Source organism: Fistularia commersonii, chromosome 8 (genome assembly GCF_037954325.1).
Source record: "Fistularia commersonii isolate RoL2024-O1a breed Wild chromosome 8, RoL_Fcom_v1.0, whole genome shotgun sequence".
NCBI classification, from domain to species: Eukaryota; Metazoa; Chordata; class Actinopteri; order Syngnathiformes; family Fistulariidae; genus Fistularia; species Fistularia commersonii.
The window spans coordinates 12,710,280-12,733,409 of record NC_141291.1 but is presented as its reverse complement, the minus strand read 5'-3'; the positions used below and the strand labels follow the sequence as shown (position 1 = coordinate 12,733,409).

At 37.8% G+C, this 23,130-nt stretch overlaps 3 protein-coding genes across 5 annotated transcripts in view; 1 reads left to right on the top strand and 2 right to left on the bottom strand.

Moving 5' to 3' along the window:
• dok6 (docking protein 6) overlaps nt 1-2,942 on the top strand; it is a 52,427-nt gene extending 49,485 nt beyond the window's left edge. The window contains exon 8 of the mRNA XM_086151230.1: nt 231-2,942. Within this exon, the coding sequence (XP_086007356.1) occupies nt 231-376 (146 nt within the window). The 3' untranslated portion in view covers nt 377-2,942. The remainder of the gene's footprint in view (nt 1-230) is intronic.
• A 475-nt stretch (nt 2,943-3,417) lies between these two features.
• cd226 (CD226 molecule) lies at nt 3,418-8,519 on the bottom strand. 3 transcript variants are annotated; one of them, XM_086151227.1, is made up of 6 exons: nt 8,415-8,519; nt 7,355-7,696; nt 6,110-6,556; nt 5,869-5,971; nt 4,614-4,665; nt 3,418-3,636 (listed from the first exon to the last, which is right to left on the bottom strand). In XM_086151227.1, exons 1-6 carry the CDS (start codon nt 8,476-8,478, stop codon nt 3,610-3,612), a joined length of 1,035 nt encoding a protein of 344 aa, XP_086007353.1. In that variant the 5' UTR covers nt 8,479-8,519; the 3' UTR covers nt 3,418-3,609. The 3 variants fall into 3 exon arrangements, with proteins under 3 accessions (XP_086007353.1, XP_086007354.1, XP_086007355.1); XM_086151228.1 differs by having other exon boundaries at nt 3,418-3,633; XM_086151229.1 differs by having other exon boundaries at nt 7,373-7,696.
• Nucleotides 8,520-11,243: 2,724 nt separating this feature from the next.
• The window catches only part of rttn (rotatin), a 36,452-nt gene continuing 24,565 nt past the window's right edge, over nt 11,244-23,130 (bottom strand). The window contains exons 35-49 of the mRNA XM_086151226.1: nt 22,828-22,915; nt 22,366-22,558; nt 21,245-21,335; nt 20,527-20,677; nt 20,123-20,260; nt 18,589-18,788; nt 18,309-18,414; nt 17,917-18,014; nt 17,612-17,689; nt 16,971-17,097; nt 13,765-13,958; nt 12,901-13,174; nt 11,868-11,971; nt 11,512-11,581; nt 11,244-11,403 (exon numbers count right to left, since the gene is read on the bottom strand). Of these exons, the coding sequence (XP_086007352.1) occupies nt 11,324-11,403; nt 11,512-11,581; nt 11,868-11,971; nt 12,901-13,174; nt 13,765-13,958; nt 16,971-17,097; nt 17,612-17,689; nt 17,917-18,014; nt 18,309-18,414; nt 18,589-18,788; nt 20,123-20,260; nt 20,527-20,677; nt 21,245-21,335; nt 22,366-22,558; nt 22,828-22,915 (1,992 nt within the window). The 3' untranslated portion in view covers nt 11,244-11,323. The remainder of the gene's footprint in view (nt 11,404-11,511; nt 11,582-11,867; nt 11,972-12,900; nt 13,175-13,764; nt 13,959-16,970; nt 17,098-17,611; nt 17,690-17,916; nt 18,015-18,308; nt 18,415-18,588; nt 18,789-20,122; nt 20,261-20,526; nt 20,678-21,244; nt 21,336-22,365; nt 22,559-22,827; nt 22,916-23,130) is intronic.

Below are 23,130 nucleotides of genomic sequence, written 5' to 3'. Positions count from 1 at the left end.
AAATAGGACAGTAAAATTTGACAGACAGCAAAGTCTCTATAAAGGAAACCTTTTTGAATTCCAATGAAGTCACTTAATGAAAAAAGCAGCATGTTGAATATTATCAGTATTGAATTATATCCAGTGTTGGGTCCTAACTTCTCTTACAAAAAGGAGCCTATTTAATTCCACTTTAAGATATGCATGAAGCATGTGAACTCTGTTTTTAAAACCTGTTTTTCTCTGCACAGGGGCCAACATGACAATGACTTTGATTCCCAGAGCACAGACCTTCTCCAGCTTTCTGTCAGACAGTGAACCAGAGCAGCACCAGGAAGAGACACCATCGCCCTCTAGTGGCTGTGAATCCAGTTGCAGCCTGAGACCCCTCCAATGACAAGAACTGCACCACCAAAACTGGACACTTTAGTCGCTACCGTAGAGAGGATGTAGAAATTTGTACGGTGGCATGTGTAATATATCATTTCCTGGTGATAGCTAAATATTAGCATCAGATGATTGGTTTGTGAATCAGAAAAGGGTAATGTCCTTTTTTTTGTGTGTCTGTGTGTGTGTCTGTGTGTGTGAGAGAGAGTTGTGTGACAACTGAGGTGGCATAAAAGATTGCACCAAAAAAAAAATCTGTAATTGTAGTTTTAAAGTGTCATGTTGTCACTACGCTGTTGACTTCAACATGACCACTTTAAAAAAGAAAAAAAAGAAAAAAAGTCATTACATTATACCCTACTACAAGGTACTAACACATGAAGGTTTGATTTTTTTTTTCTTTTCAAAACCCGATGAAATCCCTTTTCAAGTACATTATAGTTTTAACACGTGACACCCCCATAGATTTGGAAGTTTCCTCTCTTCTAAGAATGTGAAATTGATCAATGCCTTATAATGGGGGGGGGGGGAAAGAAAAAAAAAGCTCATTGGCAGTGATGAATCAGCTAAAGCTCTTAATCGGTGACATCCAGCACTGAGAAATCCGTTCAGAAATGTACAAAGATAGAGGAATGGCCTGTCACAGCACAAATGATGGAGTACAACCTTCTCACACTTTGTTTTAAACTGCCAATGTTACATTACAGCTGATCTCAATAGCCGTCTCGCTCTTCACCAGCCTCACACACACTGATGTGTTTGCACATAAGCCAAAGGGAAAAAATAAAACAATGTTCGTTTCCTGTCATTTTTTGGGGAGGGGGTTATTTTTGTAGTCGTTGGACTCAGCATTGGGCTCTGCCAGTAAACTGCAGACATTTCACTCTGCTGGTATCACATTTATTAAAGATTGATTTTGATTGAAGATTTTCAGGCAAAAAAAACAAAAAAAAAAACCATGACCATCAATATGCTTTAGTTCATCGTAATGCATTTCCCTTATTGTTATTAAGTTTTGCTTGAGTTTAAACACCCCTTTTCATTCTCTCCATCCACCATAGAAGCATAGGTTAAAGTTTCAGGTAATTCATTAAGAGAATTGATTGACATTTCAGAAAATTGATTTGGTAATCTGAAAGCGGTTCCATGCAGATGAATTTCACATGGTATTGAATGTTATGGGGATATTTTTTTGTAATGACCAAACCCGTTTCTAATGTTGACGCTAAGCTTTTTCCAGCTAATCTGTATTAATGATGCAACATGGTGTTACTGATCTTGTAATCCTCAAAAATGGCAAACCGTATACAAATCAATGAAACTTCCAATCCCCAAGTCATGTGATATTCCGAGAATTCCGACCAAATGAACTGCCTGTATCTAACGTTAAATTTCTGCAACACAATTTATCATACTATTGGTTAGATGTTGAAAAGCCAAAAACACATCCCTGTAGTTTGAGGTACTCATCTGAGTGAAATTGTGCCAACACAGGAACAAAAATGGACTCACTTATGAATAATTCAAATACTGGTACCTTTATCAGTCTTGCATGTTCCTAATTAAAGTTTGAAAATGCTGTCATGTTCTACATAAAGCTTTTATCAAGTGACAATTCAAGCAAGCATTAGGTTTGGAAAATGTGAATAGGACCATGCCAATTAAATTAAGGCATTAAATGGTTCTGAAGAGTTTCTTGGGATTTCTGATGTAAATACAGTATATGAATTAATTCATACCATTTTTATTTTCTTCCATTCCTCACTGACTGAATGAGATGGAACAATAAAATTGGTGGCGTGATAAAGTGGAAATACTAATTACACTAATAAAAATAGTGTAAAAAAATTTCACAGATTTTCGTCTGTGTTCTGTTCAAGCATTGTGTCACTATATACATGATTGCTGTGACATTTTTTGTCTGCAATGTCCTCAAATAAGAAGTGCCTTCTGTCACGGACTGCACATTGTGAGACCTTCTGTAACTGTTTGTGTTGTGTGTTCTCTTCACTGTAGATTAAGTAATTTTGAGACCCCTGGACCCTCATGTTGTTTTACAAATGCATTAATATGTTGTCAAAAAATAACTAAAACTGGTAATTATACAAGAAGCTGTTTGTCTTTCAGTCTCGCACGGCTGTAGAACTACAGTACGGGTACAAGCGTTCATTCCCAGATTGACACTTCTATTTATTCAATTTCCTATGTAATATCATTTGTGGATTATGCATAAAATTGGCAATTGATAGTGCCACTGGCCTCAAACCACTACCATCAAAAAGAAATAAAGGGAGTCTTCACCTTGGCTGTTTGCTCTGCGGTGACTGGAAAACATACTAGTTGATATGTTTGTTAGTAGCTGTGACCTTTTTTTTGCTATTTGTTTTATGGTATGCTGCTTCCACTTACCACAAATCTTTGTCGTGTCATGATTTATGTTATAATTCTGTCCACCGTTTTGTGTGTTTTATTAATAGCACCTTTACAACTATACATGAGTACAGTTTTCACTAGATGTACATATGTAATGTATTTGATGACAAAAAAAGGTAATAAACTGAATGTTCTATCATGTATTAATGCTTTTCTTATCCTTTAAAAAAGGGCATCTCGAAAGCATAAGATACAATAGATTTGCTTTCTGCTGAAAAAACGAAGAAATAGTTAATACACCCAAGTGCAGTTGAAATGGTGTTATGTAACTTACGTTTTAAACTGAGTGACATTATAAGTGAGATAATACCCTTTGCCATTTTGAGAGGTACAATATGTCAGTGGGCCCTTGTGAACTCCCCCTCATAGCACTTTTCCCACCTTAAGTGCTCAGTATTCTATCAGTACCAAAGCATGTTAATCCCATCTCACACCAGGGTTTGCAGAGAAGCAACCTTCTCTAAAGAGTGCTGTAAGAGTACCTTTGCTCTCTCTCCCCCATGTAAGTGAGGTGTAAAGATGCTTTGGATGTCTGGAAACGACTCAGTGGTAGGTTTACGAATTCTTAATGCATCTTGTTCCTTTCTTATCTGACATTACTAGAAATGTTCAAGCAAATGACTGTGATGTAATTTTATTTGTTGCAGATGGAGTTATAAACAGCAAGGTACAGGGTTGCTGGTCACATACATGGTAATACAGGCACAGTAAGACCTGACCTTGAGGCCAAACCTTGTAATTCCAAACTGCAATGTCCTTTGCTTTTCACCATGTTTGTCTTGCTCCCCAGCAAAGTAGTGTGCAAGATCATCATTCCCTTTGCCACTGCCTCCACTTCTGTTGAGTAAAATGAAACTGATTAGACACAAATAACACAGCATGCACATACAATCCAAAACCTGACCCATTTGAGCTCAGATCAATAAAAACATTCAATAAGGCTATATCTCATAAAAAGATGAACATGGTAAATGTGATTGAAAGGCACAGAGTAACAAAGAGACAGAACATTCATCAGCACAGAGCAGATGGATATTTAGAGATGAACTTTGGAGAATGATAAGCTAATTAGAGTTTAGGTTTCACCATAAGACTGTGCTGTGACTAGAATGTCCCCCTTTGCAGACATGGAGCCCTTCAGGGATTGTCTCAAGTGATGCCACACTGCTGAGTGACTGCTTTTCTCTTTAGTTAGATGATTAGACTCCATTGTCAGTGTTTGAATGGAAACCAGGAGGGATTAAAGTAAAAGCAGAGCAATTAGACAGGCTTTTGTTATCATATTACACTGGAGTTAAGGAGGCAAAAAGAATTATTATACTGTCTTACACATGCCCCTTCTGTGTGATGGTTGTCATTTTTTCTTATTTTTCTTAAAAAAGAAAAACACATTTTAACTGTAATGATGCGGGTATTTCAATTTAATTTGCAGGGGCAAATGGGCCCAAAAATATGTCAGTGAGACATAGTTGCCCATTAACTCTTTTCAAATCAGAGGAAACGTTAAATACTGTCATTAACATTTTTGTTTTGTTTTTTTCCATTGAAACTTATATCGTAAACACGATTACTCTCTGTACTGCTGACGGGTGTGATTGTAGAACATTGTTGTACGGTGGGAAGTCTCTCATCATCATGGGCTCCTTTGTGATCCTGGAAGGTTCTCAGATATTTGACTGTGAGGAGGTATTAGATTATGTTCATGTTAGTGATTAGACATATAAAGATGATAATGATGGCCACATTAGTTGATAGTATTCTGATTTGGTTCATCAATGAATACTAAAGTAACTAAAAAGGACAGTGAAGCTCACCTGTTTCTTTGGGTGCAGCTTGACTCTATACTCCTCTCTTCTGTTCTTCCTCCTGTAAGCATTAGACACACAATGTAGTATACTGAATTGGCACCATCGTACCTAAAAAAAAATCTGTATTTTGGTGTGAGATCTAGGAAATCAAGTACTGCTGTGTAACCTCCTGTTGATACTGACAATTCATTGTCCCTGAAATGTGAGTTAAAATATTTCTATAAGATTACAGATTGGCAAATCCAACCCACCGGTCTGGAGGAGAAACAAAAAAAAAAAAAAAAAAAAAAAATTTGATGCATCATCATGAGCATTTTCAGATTACTGAGGATTTACATGCCCAGATGTCAACATGGCGGCTCAAGAACAAACTGTGAATCAGCATCAACCCCGAGACTGAGGTGTTAAAGGTTTAAAAAACCCTAATGGTGTTTTCATTTCAATTCTATTTGATAAGCATCAAGTGACAGTACATAATCAGATTGACTTGGATAAAAAGATCTGAGGATGAACATTCATCTCACATTTTCTGAGTCTCATACTACATTAATTGTCATCTGAATTAACGTAGTATATGAGACTCCTGTATAATTTGTCTGACAGGATTAATTTTTTGATGCTGTATGATTGACAGGTCCGACTAATTATCGAGATGACTGAAAAGACAAAGCCGGCATTCAAAGCCATGTTTTTCACAGAAATATAGCTTTTAATTATTATTTACTTCCTCATAATTGAGTATTTATTAATTTTGTGTAGTTTAATGAATTATTCATCCTGTCTGATTAACTGGATGAATACCAAATCATGATCCCCGAACACTTCGCTTTCCAGGGTTTTCCAATATATATCCTCTCACACTCTTTTACACCTTTAGAAAATAAGATTCAACAGTAAGTGGGTGAAATGATGTGGGCGTCTAAGCAGGCAAAAAGTCAACATGTGTGAGAGTGAAAAATTTGTCAGTTACTACCGACACACTGCCCTTTTGACCCAAGTCAAGAGCTCAATTTTTGGGTCAACACGCTGAATGCTGCTCTTCAACGCCACACTAAATGTCAAAATGTTATAGAATTTTAATTGATTCCGATAAGGATTTACTAAAATGTTATCAAACAACTGAAATTACTACTTTGTAATGTTTTGCGCTATCAGTTTGTAAAATTCATATTTAAAACGACAGCGCTGCGTGTACACTTGTTTCTGACCACAAAGACCAGCATATCATGCCGTGTGAAACTGAAAACTCATGAGATCTCACCTGCGTTTCATCACAAGTATTATCATTACAGTAAGTAGAATCAGGCCGGCTGCTCCAGTCCCCATGTACAAATACATCATATATACAGACAGGCTGAAGCTACCTGGAAAGAAAAGAGGGAAACAGGCTACCATAGCTACCAGACTCTGCTTCTGTTTTTAATCAAGTATTTTGGAAACTCATGTATTTGTGGCAGTCTTTCAGTAACAATAGCCTGTGCAGCGTTAGGTATGTGTTGTACCTGGTGACGGCACGGTGAGCAGCACAGTGTTGGTCAGCATGCCTATATCTGTTTTATAGGTACAGCGGTAGAGACCAGCGTCTTCCTGCCCCACACCTGTCAGGTGCACACTGACATTTAAGTTGTCTTCACAGCTGATCCTGCTCCGGTCACTGTATGCCTTGGTCACCACCCCTCCCTCCACCTTGTCACACACTCCTACGATGCTCCAACGTTGACCAGGCGCCATCCAATCCACGACAACCTGGTATACTGCGCCATTGTGTTTTTGGTAACAGTTGAAAGTCAGATTGTTGTTCTTTTCCGCTGCCAACTCTGTGTCTACCTCCATCACCTCTGGAGTTGTTGGCTCTCTGAGCTCATCTTTATCGTCTTCTTCTTCTCCTCCTCCTCCTCCTCCTGCTCCTTCTTCTTCCTCCTCTTCATAGTCTTCTTCTGGAGGTTCGTCTGTGAGCATATGAAGTAATTGGTGAAATAGTTTGCATGATGGAATATCAAGAATCTATGTAGTTTAATTTCCTTTTTTATAGCAACAGAACTTTTCCAGAACATTGTCAGTCAGGGATCGCATCCCAACCAATATAACAATTTATTGAGCAATGCCAATCTTTCTTTCCTTCTAATCCAAAGGCTATGTTATTTGTTTCTGCATCTAATAAGAATTTTGAACAAAAAGTCATGTTTAGTCATCTTAGCACCTAATACACATGCATTAACTATTTGGCATAGGTTCTCTTATTAAATCATACTCAAGCAAGCTTCTGTCCCATTTTTGCACATTAGCATTATCAAAATTTCAATTATCCATTATAACCCCCTTGTTATCATCCTTTTAGCACCTCGGAAAATAATTTAGCTACCAAATAAATTAACATAACATTGTTGGCCATTTGTTTTACTTCTTTACCTTTGTACCTTGGTGTGTGTGTTCAAGTGTATCGCAGCAGTTTTATGAACTACTTGAGTTATAAATCATACAGTTTGTGTATCAGTCATCCGCTAATTTCAGGAATCCAGGTAATGAAGAGTAAATAGAAAAATGTCTACATGTCCTTAATCGGTTTGCACAAAGCACATCCGTAAATTAATAAAATGAACTGGCTTGCTTGTCAGAAAAATAATTCAGTTTAAAAAAAAAAAAAAAAAAGTATAAAAATACTCACTTCACTGTTATTAACTATTAACCATCCAAGATGGTATTCGTTTGGGGGATTTAAAATTAGTTCAAACTACTAACCAACTCACTAGTTTTTCTTTTTTTACCTAAATCCTCCACCTGTACATATTGGTTCCAGGGGCCCTGAGGGAACGTCTGGATGGAACACATATAAAGCCCAATGTCCTGGTGAGTGACGTTGTTCATAGAGATACTTCCATCCATAGGTGTGGTCCGGAGGAACTCTATCCTCTGTCTGTAAGCGTGCGCAGTGGCTATTCCATACTCTGGATGGAAAACAGCTATTGGGTGCTTGTCAGGTTCCTTAGTCCAGGAGACCATGGTGAGATTGCCTTTCCAGGGGCACAAACAGTCCAGAACCATCCCTTCTTCTAGATGAATTACAGTGCTGTGTTTTTGCTGGGCCGTCCCTAATGAAGAGAGTCTGTGTGTTTATTTCTCGATTTTGAAAGCTTGACAAAGAAAATAAATAAATAAGATCACAAAACGTCATGTTCAGATTAAATTAAACAAGTAAATAACGTCTTTGTATTTTCATAAACGTTTGATTACACTTTAAGACTTGCTAAAAGTTCAGAGAATTTTCTGCAACAATGCAAAGTGGGATTAAAATGCCCCTTCCTTCGAATTCTCGATCTGAAAATGATCATCCTTTCAAAGCTTCGGGGCATCCTTTGAGTAATATAATTAGGCTAATTTGAATGAGTACCCATGAACAAAATTAACAATGGTGAGTGATCAAGCTTTCAAGTAAAGCAAAGCATTTTATCTGAGCTGAATGACAACTGATTCCAAGCCTAGAGATGCCCTAGAGAGAGCTTTGGCAAATTTAATGGAATAAAGACTTAGCGCATCAGAAACCTTACAATATTAAAAATAAACACTTTCCAAACGTTATCCCTTACGGTGAGAGAAAGGGAATATGAAGCCTTTGGTTGATTTTTTTTTTTTTTTTTTTTTTTTTAAGAGTCCGAAAATTACATTTTCCTACATGTTTACATATAAATTAGAATTCTATAAGATGAACATGAAGTTATGAGTATATTTATCACCAGTTATCATTGTGTAGTCATTTTATGTTATCAGCTTCATTTTAACAAATCCAAAAATATATAGATCATTTCTTACCTTTGAGAAAAGGGAGAAAGAGAAGTACCATGATGTACCAGTGGTCCTTTTGTACAACTCCCATCTTGCCTCACCACAAGAGAATGAGGGCTGCATTGATTAAACGGTTGTAGAAGCTCAAATGCGACACTTCCTGCCAGCTCACTGACCACAGACACACACTTGAGCTACAGGAAAACACTACTCTATCACTGGGACTGACGATGAGCCACAAACTTATGGCTTTAATCCATCCTAAACTGTATCAAGCTTTTTTCAGCTAACACTTCTTTATGTAAATCCCATCAATTAGTGTATAAACTGTGTGTACAATTAAGCAAGTTGTATTTTTGAGGATTCATTTTGTTATTGTACAACTACAGTGCACTTGGTCAATCCAAAATGTTAAACGCTCAAACCTGAACATTTAATCACTAAAAGTGAAGTTTTGGCTATCTTACAAGAACATCTATGTACACTATTATTAGGCAACTATTAGTGTGCAGAATTATCATTAAACTAAATGAAAATAAAGGTTTTCCCATCTCACTTGTTTATTTTATTTTTGCCTGGCAGGGAGAATAATGAACTCAATTTACAAATAAGCACTACTAAGATAATAAAAAAAGCCCTCACTGACCAGTGTAGCCACCCTTCTTTTCAACAGCAGTCACAAGCCTTCCATTCACAGAATCAGTGTCTTGATCTGGTCAGAAATCAACTTTTTGTGCAGCTGCAACCACAGCCTCCCAGACACGCTTCAGAGAGATTTACGGTTTACCTTCACTGTGAAGTTGCTGGTTAAGAAAGGCCAAAAAGTTCTCAATAGGGTTTAAATCAGGTGAAGAAGGGTGGCCATGTCATTAGTTTTTCATCTTTGAGGCCTTTACTGGCCAGCCATGCAGTGGAGTACCTTTCCATTTGTCCATTTTCAACCTGAAGAGGCCCAACTAGCTCATCTTTAATAATACCTGCCCATACCAGTACCCCACCTCCACCTTGCTGACTTCTGAGTCGAAGTGGAGCTCTGTGTCCGTTACTGATCCAACCACAGGTCCATCAAGAATCACTCATCTCACCAGTCCATAAAACCTTTCAAAAATTTGTCTTCAGATATTTCTTGGCCCATTCATGATATTTCAACTTATGTGTCTTGTTCAGAGTTGGTCAGGTTTCAGCCTTTCTTACCCTGGCCATGTCTCTGAGAACTGAACACTTCATACTTCTTGACACTCCAGGTAGATTGCAGTTTTGAAGTATGGCAGCACTTGAGGATAATGGGTTCCTGGTAGCTTCATGTTTGCGTCTTCTCAAATCTTTGGCAGCTAATTTGTGTCTTTTCTTCAACATATTTCTTGGGGCCCTGTTGACTATTTGCAACAAAATGTTCAAAGGTTCCGTTATCACATATCTTAGATATTTCAAGTGTGTTGCATCCTTCTGAAAGACTGTATCATTTCTGACTTTTCATAATCAGTTAAATCACTTCTTTGGCCCATTTTTCCTGAGGAGAAGAATCTGCCTAATAGTTATGAACGCCTTGAAATAGGGTGTTGATCTCCCTAGGCCACACCCTCCCTCATTACACAAATACACATCACCTGATAGGCATTAAATCCAATAAGCATTCAAGTTTCTACAGCTGGGAGTCGGAAAATATGGATAAAATGATGATATGGTCAAAAATAATCACTTGCCTTATAATTGTGCATACAGTGTATATGTCTAGTGTATAAAATGTCTGGTGCTTATTTTTAGCTTTTTTAAAATCCTTGGAGGCTGATATTTAAATGTGACTAATGTAGAACTCTTTGAAACAAGGGCTATTTGTTGTTAACAGACATTAAGTAATAAATATTAATTCAATACTTGCTGATGAAAAATCCCCAAACTATGGTGAGCCATATAGGATGGGTTGATGAAGATCAAAAAAAACATTTCAGCCAAACACGCAGTACACAGAACACCACCAGCTTACATGTCTACAAGTGCCGGTATTTTGTTTGTTTGAATTTTGGTAACAGCAGGTGAGCTGATATATATTATCTATATGAAAATGTGCATATGCACAGTGAATCATAATTTAAGAAAAGAAAGGTAACTTGAGTTGTGAAGTTAAAAATCCAAACATTGTGTAACAGTAAATTGATAATGACATTAAGTCTTCATGTCTAATGCAACATGGAGAGATAAGAGGAAGGCTAAGCCCTGTAAATAGGTAAATGTAAACACTTACTTGTCAGTCAGGCAGCTCTTAAATCCAAGTAGGAATATCACACACACACACACACACACACACACACACACACACACACACACACACACACACACACACACACACACACACACACACACATATGTATGTAAGTATCTATGTATATAAATATGTATGTGTATATATATTTATACACACATGTATATACACACACACATATGCATATACATAAACATATATATGTATGTGTGTGTATGTATAGGTGTGTATATATGTGTGTGTGTAAAGACATATATATATATATATATATACACACACATACATACATATAAATACATATATAGACTTAAAGATCTTTGTATCTTCGTTTTCACTTTGTTCAAAAGATATATATGACTTAGTCAGACTCGTGATCATCTATGGAACAACAGTAAGCTGCCTGTGTCATTACTCCTCTACATGTGTTGGAATTACATATATGCAGTGCATTTATCTTGGATCGATGCGCAAAAACAAGTTTTGTGATCACCACAATAACTATTTGAATCAAAAAGGGTGATGGTCAGGTTATCATTAATAAAAAGAGGGGGATTATAACATAAAAAAGTATAAAATGATGAAGAATTCTAAATACATTTTCCTGCTTTACAATTTAATATTACAATAGTTTGTATGTATAAAACATGATTCAGAACAAACAATAACAACATCATAATCAATTATTTAGCAGCTGAGAGAGGCTTTCAAGGCACTTCAACAGGTAGGCACCTATTGGCTCCTGCAGGCTATCTGCATCTATAAAGCAAAAACAAAGGGGAACGTAAACAAAACATGCAACATATTCTCAGACTAACTTCCACGACATATTCAGATTTTCTTTAATCATATCGGATAAATGCATACCCTTTTTGGAAATCATGAGTGCCTGTTCAATTCTCAGTCGTACACCCGGACACTTCAAAGTAGTCTTGGCCTTTGAGGAGATATTAGAAAGAAAGTTTAGGACATCCAAAAGGGTAGAGAGAACCTTTTTATAACATGGAGTTTATGAGATTAGAATAGGGTTTGTCAGCTTCATGAGAGAGAACAATGAAGCTTTCATGTAGGTGTATTTTTGTTTTACAGGGATAGAATCAGGGGAAAAAAATGTAAAAACACCAGGTTTTACTTAACCTCTATTGCAGGTAAACTACGAAATGAACCAATAAATTATGAATTACAGAATGTCTGTACATGTGTGCGCATTAGTGTATATGTACCCTCTGGTTGTTATGGAGCAATGCCCAGAGTGCAGATGCTCCCATGCAGCGTGCCTCCACATCCTTGCTTTCCAGGCAGCATAAAATAAGACTCATGGCTTTGTCTGGAAAAACATTTTATCAGGGCTCATCAATTTACTGCAGCAAAGAACCCAAAACTCTTCAATGAACAAAAAATGTGCATTTACAAATACCATCAAATATTTTAAGGTGGCAGACAACAGTATTTGGTGAAAGTCTGAGTTATTTGCCTCTTATCTCATTAAAAATAACTGTGGTGGGATACTTAACTCCCCTCATTTTGAAACTACTTGTTTCAAGTCATAACATACACTGGAAACATGCTTTTTAAATGGGCCACATTTAGCACCTGTGTTGTCAAACCAGTTCGCAGAAATTGGTGGCACACTTTTCTATTTCGATTTAATTTTCTCTTTGATAAACAAAAGAGATGATATAAGGCAGACTTAAAATCAATATCCAATCACAAAATCATCCTTGACCAAATAGGATGTATTATTCCAAGATCACTCTGGACACAGCTCATAGAATATTTAACCTAATTTCAAAAAGCAAGAACTATGTCAGCAGTGCACCATTGTTCATTGTATTCAATTGTATTAAATGATTGTACAGAATTTATCATTATATGCTTGAGTGAGTGTCTGTCAGATGGAACATAAACAGCTTGTCAGGACTTATCAGCTTGAAAGAGGAGCCTAAATTAACATGTGGCTCGGTTTGTGAAATTCAGAATGTAAAAAAATTCATAGTTCATTTTCTAATTTAGCAATTCTGTCAATTAGTTATGAAGACTGATTGTACTGATAATCACAATTGGTTTTCCTTTTTTGTTTCCTAGGTAGGAAGAATGGGTAAAAGGTGTTTGGATAGAAAGCAAGATACATTTTTATTGCTCGGATGCTACACATTTGATAAAACCCAAATGTCATCATATAAATCCTCATTTTCTCCAAAATCATGCAGTCATGATTGCTGCTGGTAGAATTATTTTATGAGACATTCTCCATACCACTGCTGATGATGTGTGGTTTGTTGGCAGGGCAGAAACAGAGATTGTGCAGGGTGAGCAGCGCGTGGCGTTGGCGCAGCCCCAGGTCTGCCAGCAGCTCTAGGGCTCCAGTCACCCTGAGGATGCTCTGCTGGCCATCCTCTGCAAATGAGAGACTCACTAGCAACCTCAGCCACAGGCCTAATAAGCTCCAACTACTGCAACCTAGAGATGTGACTTTAGCATTGCCTGCCTTGCCTATTGGCAATGACAGGAAGACTTGCAGGAAGTTATTCTGTGAGGGATAGAAGGGAAAGCAGACAAGAGATAAATGATTGAATAATACACAGATAGATCACTAGGACATGCGTCACAGTTAAGACAATATTGCATTTTTCAGTCTATAAAATGTGGGATAATGAAATGTGACAAACAAAGAGTGCAAGGAGACATTGCCAGGCACGTGTGTGGATGTGTGTGTGTGTGTGTGTGTGTGTGTGTATTTATTTTATTTTTTATTTTTTATTTACTAGCCCTCTATGTTATAATTAAATTAGACAAACCTGTGAAATGACAAGGCTTATGCTAAGAAAAGGTGGCAAAATATTTTAGATTTAATTGCAAGCAAATAAGCAAGCTATCAGCCTCAAGCTTGAGTTGGTGTGATATATAAAGCAACCAGGTATCCTCCAGTTTAATGTATATGAATCTCAGTCTTTCAGTCAGGCAATACTTGAACCTTATGGGTTCTTTATAAAAACATATATGGCACTATAACATAACAAATACTCAGAAAAGTACTACAACAGTTTTCATCCGTATTCCTTTAACAGAAACATGTGCTCTTTATTTAACATTGTACAAGAGCAACCAGGTAGCTTGTACCTTTTGCAGGAGGCCTCTGCAGTCACGGGATATGGCTAGGTTAGCCAGGACGGAGAGGGCAAGTTTCTGAACGTTACTGTTGTCCGGGGCAACCGCTGATACCAGCCTCATGACAGAGTGCATTAAAGAGGCAATTGAGGAGCTTTTTGACCCTTGGGGTACACCAGGCCAACTGCCACAAACAGAACTGCATGCTGGGAAAATGGAATAAAATAAGAGAAGCATGAGAACAAAGAGGACATACATGTTTGTTGTTTTAATAAAACAAAGTATGGCAGTCTAACATGATCATTAACATAGCACTCAATTACTTCAAGCAAGGGCCAAAGAACAGCTAAGACTTTTTCCTTCCAAACAAATGTGCAAATGTTTCATATACAGTGTGTAGAATAAGTGTGATACACTGCGGATTTTTCAGCTTTTACCACTTGCAACGCATGTAGAGGTCTGTAATTTTTATCATAGGTACACTTCAACTGTGAGTGACAGAATCTAAAACAAAAATCCAGAAAACACATAGTATTATCTTTAAGTAATGAATTTCGATTTTATTGCATGACATAAGTATTTGATCCCTACAAACCAGTAAGAAATGCTGCTCTCACAGACCAATTAGTTCTTCTTTAAGAAGCCCTCCTGTTCTCCACTCACTACCTATATTAACTGCAGCAGTTTGAAGTCCTTACCTGTATAAGATATCTGTCCACACACTCAATCAAACAAACAAACTCCAACCACTCTACAATGGCCAAGACTGGAGAGCTGTGTCAGGACATCAGGGATAAAATTGTAGACCTACAGACGGCTAGGATGGGCTACAGGACAATAGACAAGCAGCTTGGTGAGAAGGCAACAACTGTTGGCACAAAATCCCTGCTGCAGTGTGTGCAAACTTGGTCAAAAACTACAGGAAACATCTGATCTCTATAATTGCCAACAAAAGTTTCTGTACCAAATTTTAAGTTCTGTTTTTCTTCTGCATCAAATATCATGTCATGCATTAAAAAACAAATGAATTACTTAAAATCTTACAATGTGTTTTTCTGGATTTTTGCTTTAGATTCCATCACTCAAAGTTGAGGAGTACCTGTGATAAAAATTACAGACCTCTACATGCTTTGCAAGTGGGAAAAGCTGAAAAATCATCAGTGAATAAAATACATGTTCTCCCCACTGTATAAGTCGGGTGCTAAATTTCATTTACAAAACTAAAATCTGAAGATGAAGGGTCATTCAAGGCAGACACATTCTGTGGTTTGTCTATGTACCATACACTTCTTATACAAACTGTTAACAGTTGTGCTTTGTAAAGAGAACCAAGAAAACCAAATAACTAACTAATTGAACCATGCAGCTTCGTAATCCCCCTTTGCTGTAGTTGGAACTGGTTGCTTCTTTCTATTTATCTTAAAGCCAGACAAATATAAAAAATGGACCCGCCAGGCTGCACGGCTGTCTGCCCATTACACCAAAACATCTCTGCATGGCTGCTTGCAGATTATTTTGCTGTTAAAAGGAGCTCACCAAATGACATAAACAATGAACACGAGTGGAATTCTACGAAGACAAAATATTTACGGTACCAAAGTAGAAAAAAATTTAGTTGTGGCTCCTGAGAGAGAGAGAGAGAGAGAGAGAGAGAGAGAGAGAGAGAGAGAGAGAGAGAGAGAGAGAGAGAGAGAGAGAAAGGCTAAATAGCCAACGTAAACACAATCTCGATGAATATTCCTGAAATTCCAAATACATTCAAGCAATTACATCTTGCATGTATAATGTACAGCTTAAAAACACATATTTTTTTCAGTAAATGTTTATCTGCATTTACTTTTAAAGGCTTTGGAAATTATTTAATCTAAGTCATATTTTGCAAATCAAACATATCTCTCAACATCACATTTATAAAAACTGGCATTACTAATTGCAGTAGCTGTAAATTACATACAGAATTAACAGAGACACGTGATAAAACTACATAATGTTCCCTATTAGAAAACATGTCAGCTTGTTGGTTATGTTAATCTTAGAACAGTATGCAGCAGATGTGATGATGTTAGCCTGGGGTTAAATCAGTAACTCAGTACCAGTCCACAAAAGCTGGTGTATCCCAGCATTGCTGAGGGAGGTCTGCTTAAATATGAATCTGCTTCCACTGGTATTGTTACCTTAAATAATATTTATTTGTAACAGTGCAATCAATGGGAGGTATTTGTCTCAACTCATTTGCAATATGCTCTCTTGTGTTATTGACGTTGTAAGCATATGTGTTAGTTTGGCATTCTTTCCATAGATATCTGTCCCATGTGCAAGTGGTGCAGAGAAAAACAACAATCTCATTTAAACTAGTACTGCAGATATGGATGAAGTAGCTTGACTTGAAATAAAATGTTCTGCAGAAATGTAGTTCTCTGGAGACAAAATGGTAGCCAGAGGGTGAATGGTGCAATACTAAGTCTAACTGCATTCCTTCTGAACCCAACATGCTGTTCAGTTAACCTTTAGGGAAATAGTGTGCTCAACTACACAGATTTATGTTGCTTCAAAGCTTGAACCTATCAGGGGGGTCTTAAGTAAGTGAGATCAGAGTTCACCCTGTCATTTAGGAAACAGTACCAATCACTTAAACATGCATGTACTCATGCTAAATACACAACAGAAAATGCACACTCATAAATAGTCACAAGTGCTGCAAATAATATTCCTTTTCCTCCACTGATGAAACTGATTTCCAATCCACAGCATGATCAAACATATACAGATGCATGAATAAACAGATCAAAGGAACCACAAGCCATTTATCAAAATACATCTTTCACTTTTCTCCATGAATGTAGTCTTTCCTCTCCCAAAAAAGATTTATTTTTCCTGTTCTGACTTGGTTTCTTCAGCTTCTAATAATAGTATTTGCATGCTGGTAACACAGAAAAACTCCCCACATCCCCCACATTATCTCCCAGTGGCTTGAATCCTGTTGGTTTACATACAGTACATCTATACAGCCAGGCATTCCCCGGATCCCCACACTGTGCTCATTGTGATTTGAAGGCAGGCAGGCGCCTGTCTTATACAGTGAGAGACAAAGTGGTGAATGGGAGGCACAATGGGACTCTGAGTCAGAGGCAATGGGCAGGCACAAGCCCGGCACAGTGCCTACACAAACATGGGGATATACAGGACAGAAATAAACAGGCCAACTCATACATACAGACCTGTGGTACAGTTGGCGGTATAGACACACAGAAGCTCCAACACCGCCTCCATGGTGGTGTCATCAAATAAAAGCCAAGGCCAAAGAGCGTGAATTGCCAGTGGTAGACGAGCATCTCTGGCCAAAACCTACAAAAAGAATAAGAACCCAATACACACACACACACACACACATGCATACATGAGAATGTGTATCTCTTACAAAAAAAAAGGCAAACATTGGCACGTAAACGATTACAGATGCACCCTTTATTAAAATGATGACACATCCATTAGAGAAACCGTGATTAATACAAGAGCACAAAACCCAGATGGCAGTAATGAACATACAATGCATCAGCATTTTTGTAAGCACAGGGAAAACAGAGAGAGGGAGGAAAATGATGGCTTTAAACAGAAGCCACCCCAGCTATTTAGCCCAAGGTAACCACCAGTGACTGAAAGACCACTTAGGAAATGAAAGCCATCTAATATGCTCCATAAGTAATGCCATTACTGGGCTTAAGAATCTAAACTTGCTGAGATGTGAACAGAGCCATGCACATTTAGGTGAATCTCATTTATAGTCACAGAACCGGTGCTCAGAGGTGTCATTAAAAACCAATTAGCTGTTGGGAATTAAAAGGCAGACACAGCAGCTCACTTTGCATTCATCGTTGCAGTGAAGACAGCTCCGTAGGACCTCTACAGTCAGCTTCACTTCTTTTAAACGGCCATCTTCCTGATTATACAGAGGGAAAAAAAGATATCTCTTACAGTATGAAATTACAAGTATTTTTAGTATAAGTGGGAGGAGTGTACACAGACAACACATTGTCAATATCATAATAATAATCTATCATGATGAGAGTAATATAAAAACAAACATTCAAATAAGCATCAATGTATGCACACATGCAGGCAGACAGTATAGCTGAGATTCAAACTTTCCAACCAGTCTTTGCTCACCTTTTTGCGGTGAGAAGCCTTACTGGGTTGGACTGACTCCAGGTGGAGCACGGAGTAAATGTGCTTCAATTGCTCGACACAGCTGTCAATTAAACCAGCTGGAGAAAACAGACAGTCGGAGCAGGACTGCTGAGTGACATACTTTTTTGTTTCCTTGGTAGACTTGGTAAGAAGTAACAGATTGATTTATTGGCAAAATATTGCAGTCATAGAGAAACGGATAAACTATAGGTAGAGGATGTTTTTCAAAGTACCATAATGCATTTAAGACACAACACATTTTGTGGGGAAGCGTCAAAAACGGAGCAGTGTCCTCAAACCCACATCTTCAGCGAGTAAACATGAAATAAGCTGACATACTTTTCTTAAGTGTAACTCTTTGGAGCGATTACCTTCAGCAGCATGGTTCTGAGCAACAGGGCTGCTAGCAAGCAGAGTCGTGAGAGCCCTGGCTGTCAACTTCTTAAAAGGGTCTTGAAAAGACCTGATTTCAAAACTCTGAAATGAACAGAGGAGGAATGAAGTAAGCATCCAAATCACCCTACATTTAGAAAGGCAGCAATTAGACTTTTTTTGCATTTTTAAAATGTGATCATTTGGATATACACTGTAGTTCATTTACATATAGTCGTGTTTGGCAAGATCATACATCTCTGGTTTGTCCTCTCTCACCTGCAGTAACAGCTCACATAGCTGGACAGCTGAAGAACTAGTCAGAATGTCTGACAAGGCAGTGACATACTTAGAATTCAAGGTTGTGTCCTCTACAGCTCTTTTGGTTTCTTCTGTGAAAATTGCACAGAGAAACTGCAAAGCAACTTTGTGGAGATGGGGGTCTACTGACTTTTGATCCACACATATTGATAAAGTTCCTGCAAGACATGAGCAGAACAGAACAGAACAAGAAAAATAAAATGGTGGGAGAGCAGTTTTCTTTTAATGAATGACAATGAATATGATTAAATCACAAGGAGGGGAATAAAAAGGCAAACCCCTTGTCTCAACATTTATTCATGACTGAGGCTGTAGGCACTGGTGGAGAAGACACTAATCATTTAAATGTTTTCGCAGACACACATACACAAAGCTCAGCATTTATCTTTCACTGGACTCATCAGATTTCTTTGCTGTGCCATCAATCAGAGAGCAACATGGATAGGTTAGTGTAAAGGTAGGGTAAGGACGAGGAGCAATTATGCCTGCATCTGTTTGGGAAAGTTAATACATGCAGATATGACACACGGATGTTTTAAAAATATATTGTTCTTTAAAAAAGGATTACCACTCACACACAAAAGTGTGGTGTGAGCAGTGTGATAGCAGAGCGGCAACAGCAGTTAGTGCTATACATTTTCTTTGTTTGTTTGAACAAAGAGTTGGGTCAATTGTATTTTGGCAGGGCCTGATTTTACATGACTGTAGTAGTGATGTACTCCACTGGCCACTGGCCAGTAAAGGCCTTAAAGATGAAAAACTAATGACATGGCCCCCTTCTTCACCTGACTTAAACCCTGTTGAAAACTTTTGGCCCCTTCTTAAGCGGGAACTTTACAGTGAAAGTAAACAGTACACTTAGTTACACAGCGTTTGAGAGGCTATGGTTGCAGCTGCACAAGTTGATTCTGACTAGATCAAGAAACTGACTGGAAGGCTTGTGACTATTATCGAAAAGAAGGGTGGCTTTACATACTGGTCGCTTTGGAAATTTCATAAATGTTTGTTACAATAACAAAATTAATCCTCAAAAATACAACGTACCGAATAATTGTGCACACAGTGTATTTGAAATTGAAAATCCATTATAAGGCTTCAATAAAACATTAGGATAGTTCAAAAAGCTGTTCTGTCCTGTGTAGGCCCTGCACCAGGGATCCAGACTACCTCAAAAAGACCTAAAGAACACCACAACTAACTTGGGGCAAATTGGAAAATTACCATAGTAATAATAACAATCACTTAGCTTCAGCAGATGGAAATGTATATTTCCATGTCAGGTTAATCAAGTGTCAGGAACTTCATTCTTATGCCAACATGAAGTTTAACCAAAAAGAGATGCTTTCAATAAAAACTAATTGAGTCGTGAAGTAAGTGATCTAAAGAATGTGACTAGATAACTAATTTGGTATCCATATTATAATTAAGTCATATTCAGACATCCAAAATTAATTCATGTGCTAACGCGCGCACACACTCGGAGGGCAGCTACCTGCGAATGTCCGCCAGCGACTCCCCAGTGCAGCAGAGACAGATGGGTACATTGCTGAGCTGTCCCTCCTCACCAGCGTAGCCAACAGCATAAATGTGTCTGCCCAGCATACGCAAACTGTGTCACGGGTAGCTGCATCTGAAGGGGAAAAAAGTGAGTCACTATTTTGTAAACACCGAGCACACACTGTAGAACACTGCCTACACACATATGGTAGTTGTAGCTGAAAGAATAACTGAATAGATGAAGTCAAGTATGGTTGAGCAATTTCAGGGGAAATATAAATTATGTTTGAGTGGTACACTGAGTATGGGGTACAACACAAATATGTCTCTGGAATCTAGCTGCCAACTTTATTTTAAAAAAGCAATTCCCTTCATTATAAATTAATATAATTCTCTCACCTAATCCTTTTGTATCCAGCGTGAGCACTTCCACCAAAGGAGTCAAAAGCTGTTTAAGAAAGTCCATGTGGTTTATCAGCTCTTGACTGATGGAGACACATGACTGCAGGAGCTTGGAGAAGCTGGACAGCAATTGAAGATGAGAGACCAGCTAGACACATGTAGAAGAAAAGGAACGTCTATAAATCACTCCCTCTCATAATTCTAGAAATCAATGTTAATTAAATGCTTGAAAAAACTGCTTTCCGATAAGAGAAAATGCTTTTTAAAACGTAATTTCGGCCAGTGTGGCTCAAGCAATAAAAGCTGTAATCTTGGAGCTGAAACGTCCCAGTTCGATTCCCGAGCTCCATCTAGCCTGTCAAAGTGTTGTTGAACAAGACATTGAACCCCTAGCTGCTCCCCGGAGGCTTCTTAGCATCTGCCCACTGTTCATGGTTCAGCCAAAATGGGTTATATGCAGAGAACAAATTTTGCTGATAATGTGCTGTGTTTATAACTGATTTTGACAAAATAAAGGAATTTCTTTCTTTCTACTGTCTTCCTAAAAATGTACAAGCTGCAAACACAATGGCATACTTTGAGTGAAAGCTTATTAAGTATTCCACCCACACTTGAGCAACCTAGTGCTTCAGTGAGACTATAACAACACACATTTATGTGGTAAGTCATAATAACAAAAAAGCTCTTCACAACTGTCAATCACAGAGTTCTTCACCTGACTCCTGATGTCCTCTTTGTCTCTAGGTAAGATGTTGTGTGTCTTTAGCTCAGTGAGGCATTTCTCGATGGGCCCGATATCCACCAAGCTGAGAAAAAGGAATAACAAGATGGAAAGAATTAGTTTTAAAGCAAGCAAAGAAAGAAGGCTCACAACATAGATGCATAGATATCAATCATAGGCATTAAAATTATTTTTTGACCAAAAATAATTGCCAGAATACATTAATTGCCAATTCATTTGGTAAAAAGTACAACAAAAAGGTCATATCAGGGAAAAGAATAACCCTAAAATTTAACCACTGTGTCTGTCAAAAACTGTTATTCACATTTTTAGTGATAAAATAATCAATATGCTTAAAATAGGCAAACTTCATTTTCATCGTTACATTAGGATATAGTATCTGGCGCACTGGTATTATTACATCATACATTTTTTGTCTACCACGTTAATTAATATCAGTTTAACCCGATTTGACTGATAAACCTTTAATAACAATATGTTTCCTGATAAAAGTAGTAATTTCATGCTTACAAATAAAAATTCTAACCCTGTAAAAACAAGGAAATTATCTGTAAAATCATTGGTAAGCAGCTACTGAACTTACCACAATAAGCATGCAAGATACAAAAATAAAGTCAAAATACTACTCTGGTGCTTATTGATGCATTACTTGCCATGTTATCAGTTGGATATGCTCACTCATAAATCCAATATGAATAAATATTGTCAAATTGAGCAATTTCTTTTTTTATTTTGTTCACAGAAATGACTCATCAATTGACACAACCTCCCAAACAAGTCTACATTAGAATGGAAAAACAGTTAAAGGGAGATTGTTCAAGAGATAGGAGAGAGGTAACAATCTGGACATGTGTGAAGCCAGTTCATGCTTACTTTTCCTTTCCTTTTACAGTTCCGAAGTTATCTTTTTCACAGTTAAAAGGGGGGGTCACTTTTTAAAGAAATATTGAAAGTCTGGATTCTGCAACCTGTAAATTTCAGGTCAAGCCCCACCACATCTTTCATCCGAGTTTTGTCTGGGGTAAAAAAGGGAGGAAGGAGAGGAAATGGTGGCCTGCATTACTGCTGGAGATAAAACACATCTGTCCTTTTACCTGGCCAATGCTTGGAGAAGCTTGTTCTGTTGAAGAGCAGGGAGGGTAAAGTCTGGCAGAATTGCCAGCAGGTTAGTGAGCAGGCCACAGTGAGCCACAAGGAGGGCAGGAGTTACCCTGACAACGGGTTCCAAAGCTGAGTACTCGCCCCGTCGGGGGGTAACTGAGTCACTTGTGTCAGTATCACTCTGGCCTGTGAGACAAACACAAATAATATGTACAATTGTCAGATAGTGGATTTAATATGTGAATTATATATTGATCTCTGACCTGATATACAGTAATGTTAAATCAAAAACATCCAATCACACAATGCCTGTGGGAAGTTGAGACTGAACACACGAATGTGATAAGTAGCGTTATCTTATAATTATCACCTACAACAGCTGCTTGTCAAGGCTAACAATGTGAGGTACATCAAAATGAATAAGACTGTGCATTTGCAGCTCTACGGGTTGGTACCTTGAGCCATTAGCCTGTTGGCCGGGGTTTCTTCTGTTAAGCTCAAAGGGGAGGAGAGCTTGGGAGTCTGTGGCCCAGAACCTCTTATCTGTGATGAACATGGAAAAAAATGGAAAAAGAGACCATAAATCTCAAAATCCAAAAATAAAACTTAAATACTTCGTTGCAGATACCTATTCCCTCTTCAATCAGTCAATTTATATCCAGATATATCTAAACTTGTATCATAAACATATACACTGCAGAATTCAAGGGGATTTTAGATAAAAGCTTTAATCTGCAGATCACATATAACAACATACA

Bases quoted from the DNA above. Each gene is read 5' to 3' on its own strand.
- cd226 (XM_086151227.1), bottom strand. From the start codon at position 8,478: ATGGGAGTTGTACAAAAGGACCACTGGTACATCATGGTACTTCTCTTT. The intron at 6,557-7,354 runs GTGAGTTGGTTA...ATATGCTCACAG, and splicing joins AGGTAAAAAAAGAAAAACTA to ACGAACCTCCAGAAGAAGAC. The intron at 4,666-5,868 runs GTGAGATCTCAT...TAATGCTTACAG, and splicing joins ATACTTGTGATGAAACGCAG to GAGGAAGAACAGAAGAGAGG.